General features: G+C 36.1%; 1 protein-coding gene across 4 annotated transcripts in view; it reads right to left on the bottom strand.

Annotated features, from left to right (window-relative positions):
- elp3 (elongator acetyltransferase complex subunit 3) overlaps window positions 1-8353 on the bottom strand; it is a 41167-nt gene extending 32814 nt beyond the window's left edge. The window contains exons 1-7 of one of the 4 annotated variants that reach the window (XM_006625697.3): window positions 8156-8353; window positions 6619-6718; window positions 5729-5867; window positions 5405-5475; window positions 4208-4271; window positions 3790-3858; window positions 1396-1550 (exon numbers count right to left, since the gene is read on the bottom strand). In XM_006625697.3, the coding sequence (XP_006625760.1) occupies window positions 1396-1550; window positions 3790-3858; window positions 4208-4271; window positions 5405-5475; window positions 5729-5867; window positions 6619-6718; window positions 8156-8177 (620 nt within the window). In that variant the 5' untranslated portion in view covers window positions 8178-8353. Of the gene's footprint in view, window positions 1-1395; window positions 1551-3789; window positions 3859-4207; window positions 4272-5404; window positions 5476-5728; window positions 5868-6618; window positions 6719-7258; window positions 7278-8155 lie in introns of those variants that run through there. The other 3 variants (XM_015343550.2, XM_015343535.2, XM_015343540.2) reach the window with 3 other exon arrangements.
- Window positions 8354-13632: the final 5279 nt, after the last annotated feature.

The following is a 13632-nucleotide window of genomic DNA, read 5'->3' on the forward strand; positions in this document are numbered from 1 at the left end:
AATGAGATCTTTAGAAGTGGGACCATAGTTACTGTTTTCATTTTCAAAGGTATTTTAGAAAAGGGATTGAAGGAACCTTAAGAATTGAAAATTACTTCCTGCATTTATTTTACTTCCTTTTTAAAATTGAGTTGTTTTTACTCTTCTGTGCTTTAAAAACAGTTTTCATAACTAACAATTATATCAAACATTTTGCATCAGTGCTTTTCAGAAGACAAGAAATGTTTTTGACGGGAAATGGCAAGCTACTGTAACTGGCAAAGGACTGATCTATAATTGCTAAGCAGTGCAAGATGTCACTACTTATGCTTAACATAGAGTGTCCTCTAGTGGAGATATGAGCACAGCTAGACAGGCTACTCAGTTTAATGTTAAATGAAAGCACTTATAATCAAATGTTAAAAGTGCACCACACCAGCTAGAAACATGGGAAATCAGAGGAAATTGCATATTGCAATTGACCTTAAGATAAAAGTAAATGCAAAGGCGATTATCTTGTACTGAACATGTAAGACTTTCTGCTGTGTGAGAGTACAAAAATAATGATGAATGTATGAGAATACAGCTCTGGTAAATTGTATGGTTTAAAACTCTATTTGTATATACCTGCATGAGGTCTGTGTGATCCATGAAATATATCATATAAAATATAATAAATAATTGCATTAGAAACTTTACTAAGGAGGCAGGGTTATACTAATTTTCAGGTACTAGTTACTCCTACAACCAAATCTTAGAGTTTAAGAACAATCCAACAAAGCCAGCTTTAGTATCATGAACCTCTAGGGCCAGAGTATTAGTGAATTGTCTGCACCCGACTTAAGTAAAGCCTAAAGAATCAATCACGTTCTGGGACCTTTGAAAAACACAACATAAAAAAGGTAAAAATGAATATACTGGAAGAGTGCCCAGGCTTTTGAACATGCCACATTCAGTTTTTTTCCTTCAATCTGTTAAAATCAGCAAATAAACAGTAATTGTGTATACAAATTTGCAGAAAGATGTCATGTTGAAATTTGTACCACACAGACCTTGTGTCAAGTCCTTTTCACTTAGAGATTCATTAGAACATACAATTTGGCCGGGGGTGGGTGACTAAACTTTTGCATACAACTGTAAATTCCACTGAAATATTATGGCATGACCTAAAGCAAGCTATTCGTGCAAGGAGATCCTCATTAGTTAGCAACTTGAAAATAATGCTTTCCACCTCTTTCGAGAAGATCTGTCATGGCCTACATTTACCCTTCCTGTTTAGGCTCCACACAGAAGCAGTTAAACAAACCAGAACTGTAAGAGGAGCCACAAAGCAGAGGAAAAAGTAAATGTGAATGCTGGGGCATTACAAAAGATGCAAATGTACAATGTTATCTTGAGCAACACACGTTGAGTTACCTGACAGCCTCAGCTACACTGTTCGAGGTGTGGCCTGAGAGTGCGTCGTGCAGGCTCCTGATGAAGTAGTCTCTGTACTCTTCTGACAGGGCCATGAACGTTCCGCCCATTACAATAAACTCCACTTTGTCCACACTGTGGCCCAGCTGCTTCAGCTGCACAGGAGTGCAAAAGAACAGAAGGAATGTTAAAAATGGGAGATGGCAATATCTCATTCATGTGGTTGACTGTAGCTTATAGTGGAACTTTTCACCCAGACACACTGGGTTCTGTATCTAATAGGAATCTGTAGAAACAAGAGGACATCTTTCACTCACAAGTGTAGTATGATTCCTGACAGTCAGAGAGGTACAAGCACAAAACCTCCCATAACTGCTTATAACACAAACCAGTTAAAGGCATGTAAGACACCCTTACCCCACTCTGTTATTCCTATCATTTTTTAATTTAAATTCCATACATTTCATTCTATTATATTGTGAGGCGCTGTTAGACTTTTCCTCTGTGAAGTAGCATCCTTCACTTCCCTAAATACTGCTTGGACCTGTATTTATCTCCTGCACAAACTACAGACTTACTGCCTTTTGATCTTTTATCATTCCTATCATCTCTGATATCCTTTTGATTAAGCTTCCAATGGCTACAGTCCCCAAAATAACACTAATGTAAGTCTCTCTTTAATATCTGTTAATCTCTTAGAGTGAATGTATACTTAGTGTCATATTGTATACAATAAATCTCAAGTCATGTGGGTAGTTATCTAAAGTTATAACTGACTGCTGTCAGCCAACGACTACTATAGTTGATACTATTTCTTAAATAAGTCATTGTTTCCAGCTTTGCTGGCTCAATAGTGTTTCATTATGGTCAGATCCACTGTAGCTTTCTTAATAGAATTCTTTCTCAAAATAATTTGCTACTGCTTTGACATGGAAGATTGCCAATATGGCCATGAACAACATATACCTATTCTGATTACTAGACCTGAACCCTCTTGCTTGTTTAGCTTGTGTATATAATGCTGTTAGCTGGCAGCCATAGGAGAATACATTCAACTGACAAGAAGACAGAAGCCCAAGGTCACCAGCAAAAGACATCAGACTGTGGGACTGGAATCTCTGAAACCTTTGTATTTAGTCTAAAGAGAAATGCGTAATATTAACATAAAAATCTAGAACAGTTTTATACCTATCCAACACCAGCTCTCAAAAAAATAAATGAAATATCCCAAGTTAATAATTTACTTTTTTTTCTAATACTTCATTTAGAATGATTCAGAAATACTGTACATAAAAACATCACTGTATAGTGAAGCTTATACAAAGAGTCTTGTCAAAGCATAGGCAAATGAGGTCACTGCTATTAGTACATAGATGGAATATTTTGGGGAACATTAAAAAATTATATAGAATATTTAAACTAAAGATGAAACTGACATGTTAGTTTTATTTTAGGAGCTGTAGCCATTGAAATCCATTAAAATGGAAAATATGCAAGATATGTGAACTAGCTGCAAATGTTTGCTGTCAAATAACTAAAATATAAAAAATAAAGTAGCTTTAAATAAACAGGATTGATTTTCAGTATTGTGGCATTACGCGGGGGCATGTCCAGTGTGAAGGCAGAGCCCTGGTCGAAGGGCAATGCCTCCCCATTGTATTCCCAGCTGTTTTGGCTTCCAGTTGATAAGCCCCAGCTGGGCGGGACCTATAAAGGCACACTGGACACCCCCCAACAGGACAAGCAGGGCCACCCCCGGAAGGGTGTAGTTTACACCCACAGTCCTGGAGGGGATAGCATCCACGTAAGGTTTTCTTTTTTGCCTGTCCCATCACACGCTTTCACAGGGGTAGGCAAACACACGTTTTTATTACGCACTAAGTTTTTGTTTTGTTTTTACCTTACGTGCCCAGCTCACTAGGCTGGACCCCGCTAAACAGGCAAAGTCCCGTCTGGTTATCGCTGTGTTAGCAGTTCTTTTTCCCAGGCTGGACCCTGTTAAATAGGGTAAGCCCAGCCTGAAGGTAACACAGCACAGCGGTACACTTTCTTTTTGTTGCATTTTTTCCACTATTTTTGTAATATTTTTGGTCCCTGCTTGCCTCACACAGGTGCTTCTGTCCCCTTACCCGGGGCGTAGACTTTTTACCGGTGCTTGCCACGGCACATCCCACTACCCAATGTCACAGTATTTACTAACCGCCCATGTGGAAACAATACAGCAAAACCAAATTAATCAAGAATATTGCAACAAGAATAGAGGAACAGCCTGATCATTCCATCAACAGTGTATTATGCTCACAGCTTTTTAAACCAATCTTATATAGGGACATAGAAAGACAAAGAAAGACAATGTACAAAACAAGACTGGTCTGTTGCTGCACGTATGCTTACCTGCTCTACACGATGGCGCGTCTGAAGGTAGGGGTCATAACGGGCTCGAATGGCTCTCATAGAAGTAGGCTGTGGAGCAGAGGAAAGCATTTAGGAGCCTTCTGTTCCTTTAAGTTATTAGAATTTTTGTCATTCTAAATTTTCCTCATCAAAAATTAAGCCAAATTGTTTTTTGCAAAATGGTAGGATTATAAGAAAGATTACAAAAAAGACAAAGCCTTTATACCCCCCTATATATTTTAGGTCCTGTCACTGTTCCAAGTCTGAATAGAAGATCAAACAGAAACAGAGAACACCTGTACTCACCAGCTTCCCATTAACCAGCGCAGTTTCTCACAAACAACTTTTTTTTAACCTCCCAACCTGTGTGCAAGCTTGCTATGCAACTTTGTTTAGCTCTCAGCCACTAGCATTTTACCTCATATCCTGTATAGGACTGTGTTGAATATTCAAAGTCTGAGTCGGGACCACCCGGGCAGTACCTGAAAAACACATTTATAAAGCGAGGAAGAAAAACCTAAAACTTCTATCAATTTTATCATTAAACACATTTGTTAACTTTAAGAGGTTTCACATAAAGATGGGTTTCAACATAAGCAACATATTGTGTTCAACTGCTGTCTTTGTAGAAATGTAGGCATGCTTAAATACATGAATGTTTTTTTTTTATTCAGTATGTATAGAAGGATACAGAATGTAGATAATAAAGCTTTCCCATGAGCAGAGCTGTAATGAGTCTAACATTCCAGAGAAGAGATAATGAGCTCAAATTCCAGGTGTCAAGCTGCTGTTGTTTCCATGAGCAAGTTAATTCGCTAAGATTGTTCCAGTTAATGCCTTGCTGTACAAATCAGAATTTGTTTTATTATTTAAATAAAGAACAAAAAAGTGAATACCACAAGATCAAAGGTAACACACTACCAACAATGATCGCTAATGTGAAGACAGCATTTCTAGGTTGGTTATAATCTACCTTACAAGGTAAGGATAGACAGTCAAGACAAATCAAAATCAGACAGCTGCAAAGGCCAAATTCTAAACTGCAAATTCTAGGCTATACTTGAGATGCCAAATTCTTTATGTTGTTTTGTTTTTGTTTTTTTATTCTCGTGTACCTATATCCACCCCATATCTTAGGCTTTGACTGATGTTTTTCACTGTAAATCGCTAATAAAGCAAAAGAAATTTCCAGCACACAGAGCCCTCTTTATCTTTTCTGTGGTAATCTGTGATTTTTTTAATATTCACAAATTTGTAGAATCAAGCACTGGGAATAGAAAAGGCCTGAACAAAGTAACCTGAAAAAAAATTACCACAAAAATGCTTCATGTTTCAAGACAGCTCCTCCCATCATGGCAACATCTCATACTACCAATTGGACCTTCAAATATAAAAAATCTACTGGATTCCCCAGGGAAAGGTATACTGTGTGATTGCTTGTGCAGCGCATTAATTCTCTCATCCTGAATAGTGCCTGCGGTGTGTTTAACACCTAGGCATTTGCAGTGCTACCAGTGACTGCTGAATTAATGTGCTTTCCGACATCTTAGATCTGCTGTTTCCTATATGGTTTTAGAATAAAAACATAGATGCAAATTCTTGCAGACATACTTACACACAGATGTTGCCTGTGAAGTTGATGTGAGGGCAGCGATGAGGTTTGCACATGACAGCAACCACTGCTATCTGCCCGGAATGAAAAAGACACAGCACACTCAGAATATTTAAGTAACTTCTGAGAATACGGACATGTTTGGACAGGGGACTCTGGCCTTGGTCTTAGAGAGGCCCAATAGGTTATGCTGAATCCCGTATTGCAAAGATTAGAAGAAGATGACGTCTTTGGCAGAAAGATTGATTAGTGAGAACAGTGACTAATAACTGATGAAATAAGACATGTGCAACAGAGTTCAGTTTCAGTGAAAGCTAGGTCACCTACCCCACTGGCTGTCCGGATGGGCTTGGCCTTCAGCTTTGGCACCAGAACCTGCCGGTATTGAGGTGGTACCGCTGCAATGATGTCCACAAGCCGAGGCTGTGAGGAGAGTCCATACTTGGCGGATGTTTTTGTTTTCAGTCTGCAGGGCAGGGTGGAAGACAGAAATTAATTTTAGATGAGTATCCCACTGACTAGTTAACTAACAAGTTGAGATATAGTATTTGCAAAGTCTTTAATTTCTTAAATAAGCTTAGCTCAAGTATACCTTTAGATGTCAAGATTGTTCACCAGTAAGATGTGCTTTCTAACTTTGCACTTTAGTGTACTTTAAGCCAAATAATATTTTGAGAATGTAAAAACAAAAACAGACTAGTAAATGCCAAGTTGTTTTTTGCTGCCAAGAATTATTGGTGATATTAAAATTTTTACTATCACTACAGTCATACTACATGTTAGAGACCAGCTTAAATTTAACTGAAAAGTACTGCATGTATAACAAACTTTAAAGTTAAGTCCTAAAGCAGGGGTGGTCAAATATCATTTAATTAATTCTAATACAAGTCTTTGATGCAATTAAAAATCACATTTTTACAAAATTTGGTTTACCACAATCCCTTAACAAAATTATCAGAATGGCTGGCCTTTGAAGTAACATACTGTCCAACCCTTTATGAATCATTATGTTTGTCCATAAACCCACATACATGTAATTTATGGACTTTCAGGCACAATAATTGTTAGGTGAAAATTCTGCCAACTAAAAACAAAAAAGACTATGACATTCTCTGAATATTGTTATTGTATTAAATGCATTCCACACTCAACCAATAATTTTTTATGTTTAATTTATGTACATTTCTATCACGATAGAAGATGAAAGATCAACATACTTGTTGAGGTTGATATCTTTTCCCTCTTCATGAGCCTCCACCAACTGTTTGATCACATCTGCAATTGTCATCATCATCAGCTCTGCATGGCTCAGGTCACCTGCCAAGCACACACAAGAACAGCTGATTTCAGTGAAGGGAAAAATTGCACATCAAAAAAGTGACTGAGGGAATAATAATAATTATAATAATAATAATTGTTTACACTTATATAGCGCTTTCCTGAACACTCCACTCAAAGCGCTTTACAGGTAATGGGGACTCCCCTCCACCACCACCAATGTGCAGCATCCACCTGGATAATGCGACGGCAGCCATAGTGCGTCAGAACGCTCACCACACATCAGCTATCAGTGGGGAGGAGAGCAGAGTAATGTAGCCAATTCATAGAGGGGGATTATTAGGAGGCCATGATTGGTAAAGACCAATGGGAAATTTGGCCAGGACGCCGGGGTTACACCCCTACTCTTTTCGAGAAACGCCCTGGGATTTTTAATGACCACAGATTGTCAGGACCTCGGTTTTACGTCTCATCCGAAGGACGGCACCTGTTTACAATATAGTGTCCCCGTCACTATACTGGGGCATTAGGACCCACATGGACCGCAGGGTGAGCGCCCCCTGCTGGCCCCACTAATACCTCTTCCAGCAGCAACTTTAGTTTTTCCCAAGAGGTCTCAATTTGCAATTCAGGAAAAGAAACTCGCCAGTAGTTGTGGGATTTTTTAGATTACAGTTCTATGGAAAGAAAAAAAAACTTAAGTATATATAAATAAACTCTAAAACTTACAATAAAAAACACTTCAAAATCACAACCTAGACAAAGTTTTCTTCTGTTTTATAGTGTTCACTATAAATACTAACACTATTTTTAACTTTTTAATTGCTTCCCTCCATTGTGTAGAAGATGTAAAGACTTACAGTAGGTTAGTTTATGTCAACATACAGTAAACAGCTAAGTCTTTTTTTATGATCATTAATGATCTGCTACATTGACAACAAGTCATTAAGATGGAGGACAAAGACTAGGGCCAATTAAGAGCATCCAACAATACAATACACAAATGCTAACATTGTGTACAGTTCACATTGTTATCTCAAAATGTGTAAAAACAACTATGAAAGGTTTTGACACAAGATACTGTCACCCTCGTATACCTTTCACCAATGTGTGTATTTTTCATTTGTATAAACGACATAAAATAAGTAATACATTTTAAGAATTAAATGGAGGCTTGACTTTCGTTACTTTTAAATAATGTGTCATCTCAAAACAAATAGCAGATGTTGATCTTATTATAAGATAAGTTCAGTATAATAAGTTCTAACAAAGACTACATAAACTATATGACTATATAACAAAGCTATATGACCCTATGTTGTGGTTGAGATTTGATGATTCTCAGCGACCACATACAAGAATGTGTTACACTGGCAAACACTTTAATAAAACATCATAGGAACTACTTTATCTTAACATCACAACATATACTTTCTGTTGTATCTAGGATAAATATTTAGAATCGCCAAGTCTTACTTTTCTTTTTCTGCTTCCCCATTTTCTTGTATTACGCTTTATTCTGTTCAGTTTCTGTTAAAATGTTTTTAAAACAACAAAAATCTGTTCTCAAATAAAAATATACATGCATATGCCGTGTCGCCTTACTATAGCGTAAACATCCTGTCTCTTACTTGTATCAGCCACATGCAACCAGCCGTAAACCTAACTGTCGAAAAAGTAGTAAACGGAAATACTTGCTCTATTTTAAAACTCCCCCTACATAACGGAAACATGTTATTTTGAAAACCGTTCCTAGATTTAAAAAACTGTCAGCAGCACGTCGTAAATCGTTTTTAGTAGTTTTGTGTGGTAATGTTAAAATATTTATAGTTTGTGTTTTCTTTACTTAACTATTCAGAATTGAATATTTATCAAGGGCCTTATTGTAATGACAATTGCCTCCATAAAGTGTTTTTTTAAACCCTCCAATTGTCATTGCACTTCTTTAGTACAGTACCTTTTCAACAGGCTTTTTGACTACTATAACAGGCACAATCTTTTAATACACCTGAGCCTTACTTTTATCCAAAACTAATGCTGTGGAATAATTCATAACAGACTAGTCCACAACACCATCTACATGTTAATCTGGAATCTCCACCAAAAGATACTAGTACAGTGACATTACTAAAATTAATTTCAATAATTGTAGACTGTCACATACTGTACTTGTCCCGTTGTGTGACATCAGAGCTGTGATAAACTCTCCTGTTGTTTTTAATATGTTAATGTACATGGGAAGCATATTTTAAAAAAAAATCCTATGCGGTTAGAATCGATTTGGAGGCATGGGGTTTCAATTTAAGATATACAACACTTCGCTGCGTTTATAAAACTGTCAACAAACAAAATGGATACAAAGGTTTTCAAATTAAAAAAAAGCATGCATTAACTTGAAGAAGCCTCTTATTCCTGGTAACAATCACAGCAACCTGGAGCCTATCCCAGAAGCATAACACACCATGTGGGATTATACTACAGACAGGATATTAGTCCATGACAGGACACACAAAGGACAATTTAGAGACACTTATCAGGCTATCCAGTATACCTTTGGGCAGGAGGAAATCAGCCAAAAAAATGTAAATTTGCTGAAAGAATATTATCCTGAACGATGTAAATTCAATAAAACGCCTATTCAATAAAAATAGAAACATATACTGCAAGAATATTTTATGTATATTTTGCAAAAGAACAATAACTTGAAAATTATGTAAATGTATTGGTTAAAATATGGTAATAGATTTGTCAAAATTAGTAGCCCTGCTATATTTGATAGGAAATGTTAAAATACGTTTTCTTATTTTTAGAGGCTTTTCTCAGATGCGATAAAACGCTCCTAGACATCAGTCTTCAGAAAGCACGCAGAGAAAGAGAATGTTTAGAGTGACCTCTACTGGGAAGGAAAAGCAATACATCAGGATGTACTGTTGGAAAACGAATGTCTTTGCTACGCAGTATCTTAATAGGAGCATTCACACCACATTTATGATCTTATTGTTAGCAAAAGTGAAGGTATTGTTAAACCAAATAAGACTGCTTTTTCAGTATGTCATTTTCAGAAATCCACACTGCAAAAGGGAAACAATGACACAAATTGAAACAATTGCACAGTTTCATAAATCTCTAAATGGCTCAGCTTGATAGCCTAAAGACGTACATACCTCTCAGCACTCATAGCAGCCAACAAATCTTTTTCTGGGCTAAAGGACAAACATGTAGACACTGAGATACGAAACATCTTAAACAGCATTAGCTGTAGCTCACACCAAGACTATATGCTGGCTCTTGACAGTGGGCAGAACAGTTACAGGACTCTACTGAATCCATGGAACTGGCACCTACACAATATAAACACATACCTGTAGCCTAATCAACAGAAAGGGACATTATGAGTAAGAACAGACCAATCAAAGGCATGCATTAGAAAATAAAGCATGCACAGATTATTTGCACCAGGGCAAAAGAACCATTCCTGCATCAGTTTACAGTAGGGCAGAGGGGGAGGGTTCTTTTGCAAGACTGAGCTACTGCAAACACATAGCTTATGCACTAGTTCAGAAATACTGAACTTTTTATAAAAGGTTCTATCCATTTATAGCCCAAAGCCAGAAATGCTTCAATGCATCTCAGTTACTGCATTAAGAGCAAAATCCGCCACGTCTTGCAATTAGGCAGCCAAAGAAAACATTCATATGAATTGTAGTAATGAGCTCTAAAAGAACATTGACTGATGTTGCAAAGGCCAGAGTTTCTGATTCAGCAACATGGCTGCATAACCAATTTCATACACCCACCACCTTCGTTGTATAGTAAGTTCATGCTCAAGAATCACACAGAAAAGACTTGCACGTAAGGAGAGATATGATTTTTATGTTTTCTTGCACAGTAGTAGAGGTGTATCAGCTGCTACACAGTTCTGCCAACCGACAGGATGAACTGAACATGGAAAAACACAAGAAAAATTCAAATACAATATTGTCAGAGTTTAAATATATTTTAACATTTTTTTTTCTGTTTCTGTGAGTCAGGGGTGATAAACTGTCAAGACCAGCATATTTGAAGAATTATGATTTGGGTAAAGAATAACTTTTTAAAAAATCTCCTATTCCATCTTCTAGACCTTGCTGAGTTTAATGTGATTCTCAGTGCAGATATGAAGGCTGTCATTATTCCACTGCAATATAGAGACAAAGTTTACGAATCCCCAATATTATTATTGGAATTACCCAGCTGAGATGAGCTGACCTGAGTGGAAAGTTGACAAAACATACATGTACTTGATAAAGCTGATAAATTTGACAAGCTCATGCAGCTCAGAATTAATCTTTTCTGAAGCAAGAGAATCTCTTTGTGCTACAAAGTATTGCACTCGCTCTACAAAGAAAGATTTTATTTCCTCATCTGAGCTACAGGTCTGTTTACTGTTCTAGTCAATACAGTGACTTCAGCAGTGCAGACAAATGTGCATTAATTCCGATTCAGATTTCAAATTCATATTTTCAGAAACAAATATATGTTACAAATTTCCTAACTTTTAAGTTTTTTTATACTTTTACAAAATGGTATACATTCCTTAATATTCGTGCCTTCATAGTATTCACTGTAAGCAAGCCCTTACCATAACATAATCTATACTGTATGATACCATAAAGTATCATACAGTATAGAGTATTCTGTGTATATTATTTTCAATATGTGAAAATGATCATGTTTCTGATTTCATGTTTTCAAAAAGTAAAAGAAGATGAGGAATGTGATTGTTTTAGCTGAATTGCTCACTTTGGCATAAATTTAATTTTTAGATTGCATGTCAAACCTTTGTTGTAGACCAATGTAGCAGTAAAACATTTTGTAAATGGATTCATGTAACATTTTAAGTGCTCAAAAATTGGTTGGAGCACACTCCCTTGGATGGAATTTATCTGTTCTAGCTTCCAAAAACACTTCTTGGAGAGGAATAGGAGGAAGTGTGCAGAGGAAGGAAACTAATGTTGTGTTGTGCCCCGAAGCCTACTGGGTCTCTGCAACACTGCACTGCCCTCAGAGCATTTCCTTTCATTCTATTTTGCAGTATCATCACAACTACAGAGTCCTGTCATAGCAAAAAGTCAAACAATTTACCTAGAGGTAGATCCAGGAAGAGGAAGAGTACACAGTGTATAAGACACAAGCAAGACATGAAAAATAAAAGAAAATCCCAAGACAGAGACAAAACAGCTTTTCTAATTATGTAGGCTGCTATGCTCCTCAAAAGATTGAGAATGTATGGTGAAGAACCATCTGGGCTCTATGGAAAGAGAGGGATGTGTGGGTCTTCGGCATATACCCAGATTGTCACATGTGTGTGTCCAGCTCATTTTTCTGTGGGACAGCTGCACATAGGGGTCCCTTTGAATAAAAGAGGTGATAACAAAAGGGGTGATAATGGATCTGTTCTCGCCTGTAAACTGAATGGCCCCAATGACTGAAAAAATAACTCACTTCAGGACTTACCGAGGGAAAGTATAAGCATGAGAAAGTCTGAATTCCAATTCTTTACTAACATCCAAAGCAATAAATGAGGAAACAAAAACATATTGAAACACATGTTTTACTCATTTTATTTGTTTCACAAAAATAAAACCATCACGCTTGATTTCAAACATATTGTGCTTGATAAAGAGATGACACTTTTTTAAATGCCCCTGATATTGGAATTAACATGTAATTTAAGAGCTAAAAAATATTAGTATGCTTTGCAACAATACTTGTTTTGTTGCTTAGTATTACAGGTATGAATGTTTTGAAGATACCATTTATTTTCCACAAAATGCTTAATAAAAATTACTCTCTCAGATCAGATTTGTTTTCCAAAGCTTTGAAAGACCCTAGTGAGATTAAACAACTGGGAATTTAATTGGTATTTAAAAACCTACTACCTCAGACTATTGATTATGGTAAATTATGATCCCAAGAAACTGATGGACTTGCCTGATCAGCCATCTCAGCTGTGTATCTTCTAACTTGTTATTTCATACAGTCTAAACCAACAATCATGCATTTGTTAAAATGTGTTAAGCATATTGGTTAACACACAAGAAATGATGCAACATATTAGCAGTATCTTTAAACAATGAATGTTGGATAGTATGACAGCTGAACTAAACTACATTAAATATTCCTTTTATAAACATATTACTTAGTAAATGAAGTGAGTGGAAATAGATAAGATCACTTTATTGGCCATTTACAATTTCTTGTATTAGGAATTTGTCTTTTCGCAAATAGATCACACCGATTTATATAACAAAATAACATTTCAAAACTCTAGTCTTCACATCTGAATATCATATTGTACAATAATTAATTATTAATTAATTATTAATATTATTGGTATTATTACTATCATTTACAATTATTAGCATCTTCTATATAAGTATTAAAATAATAATTGATGTACAAGAAGGGCTGCAGTTTCACAATTGCTTGTACGAAACAAAAGGACACCTTTCATTGATTTTACACTGTACATATACTGTGTAAAATGTACTGTAATATGTAATATGTAAATTTGAATTTGACTGCTTTTTAAATGTCAATGACTTTTAAGTTTTTATGTTACTTGATTTGCTTGAGAAGACTGATAAATAAATTACTGTATGAAATATTATAACTTACCTAAAAATTGAATAAATTATTTCAAGGGGAAATTTGTGCTGAAAGCAGTTAACGTTCTACAGAACAACATGCTTTTACTTCGATTAAATATTTTTTAAAAGGATCTGTCATCAGAGATATAATGCAGTTTGAGAAAGCTGAAGAAAATTAATATTTAGGAGGTCCACCATAAAGTTCTTTAAAACCTGGCCATTTCTGAACTATGTTGATCATTTGAGCTTCTCTTCTACTTCCTAGACCTTAAATCTTCTCATGCCTACAGATGATACTTGTTATGTGTGATCTTTTACTTT

The sequence above is a fragment of the Lepisosteus oculatus genome, chromosome 2 (assembly GCF_040954835.1).
Source record: "Lepisosteus oculatus isolate fLepOcu1 chromosome 2, fLepOcu1.hap2, whole genome shotgun sequence".
NCBI lineage: Eukaryota > Metazoa > Chordata > Actinopteri > Semionotiformes > Lepisosteidae > Lepisosteus > Lepisosteus oculatus.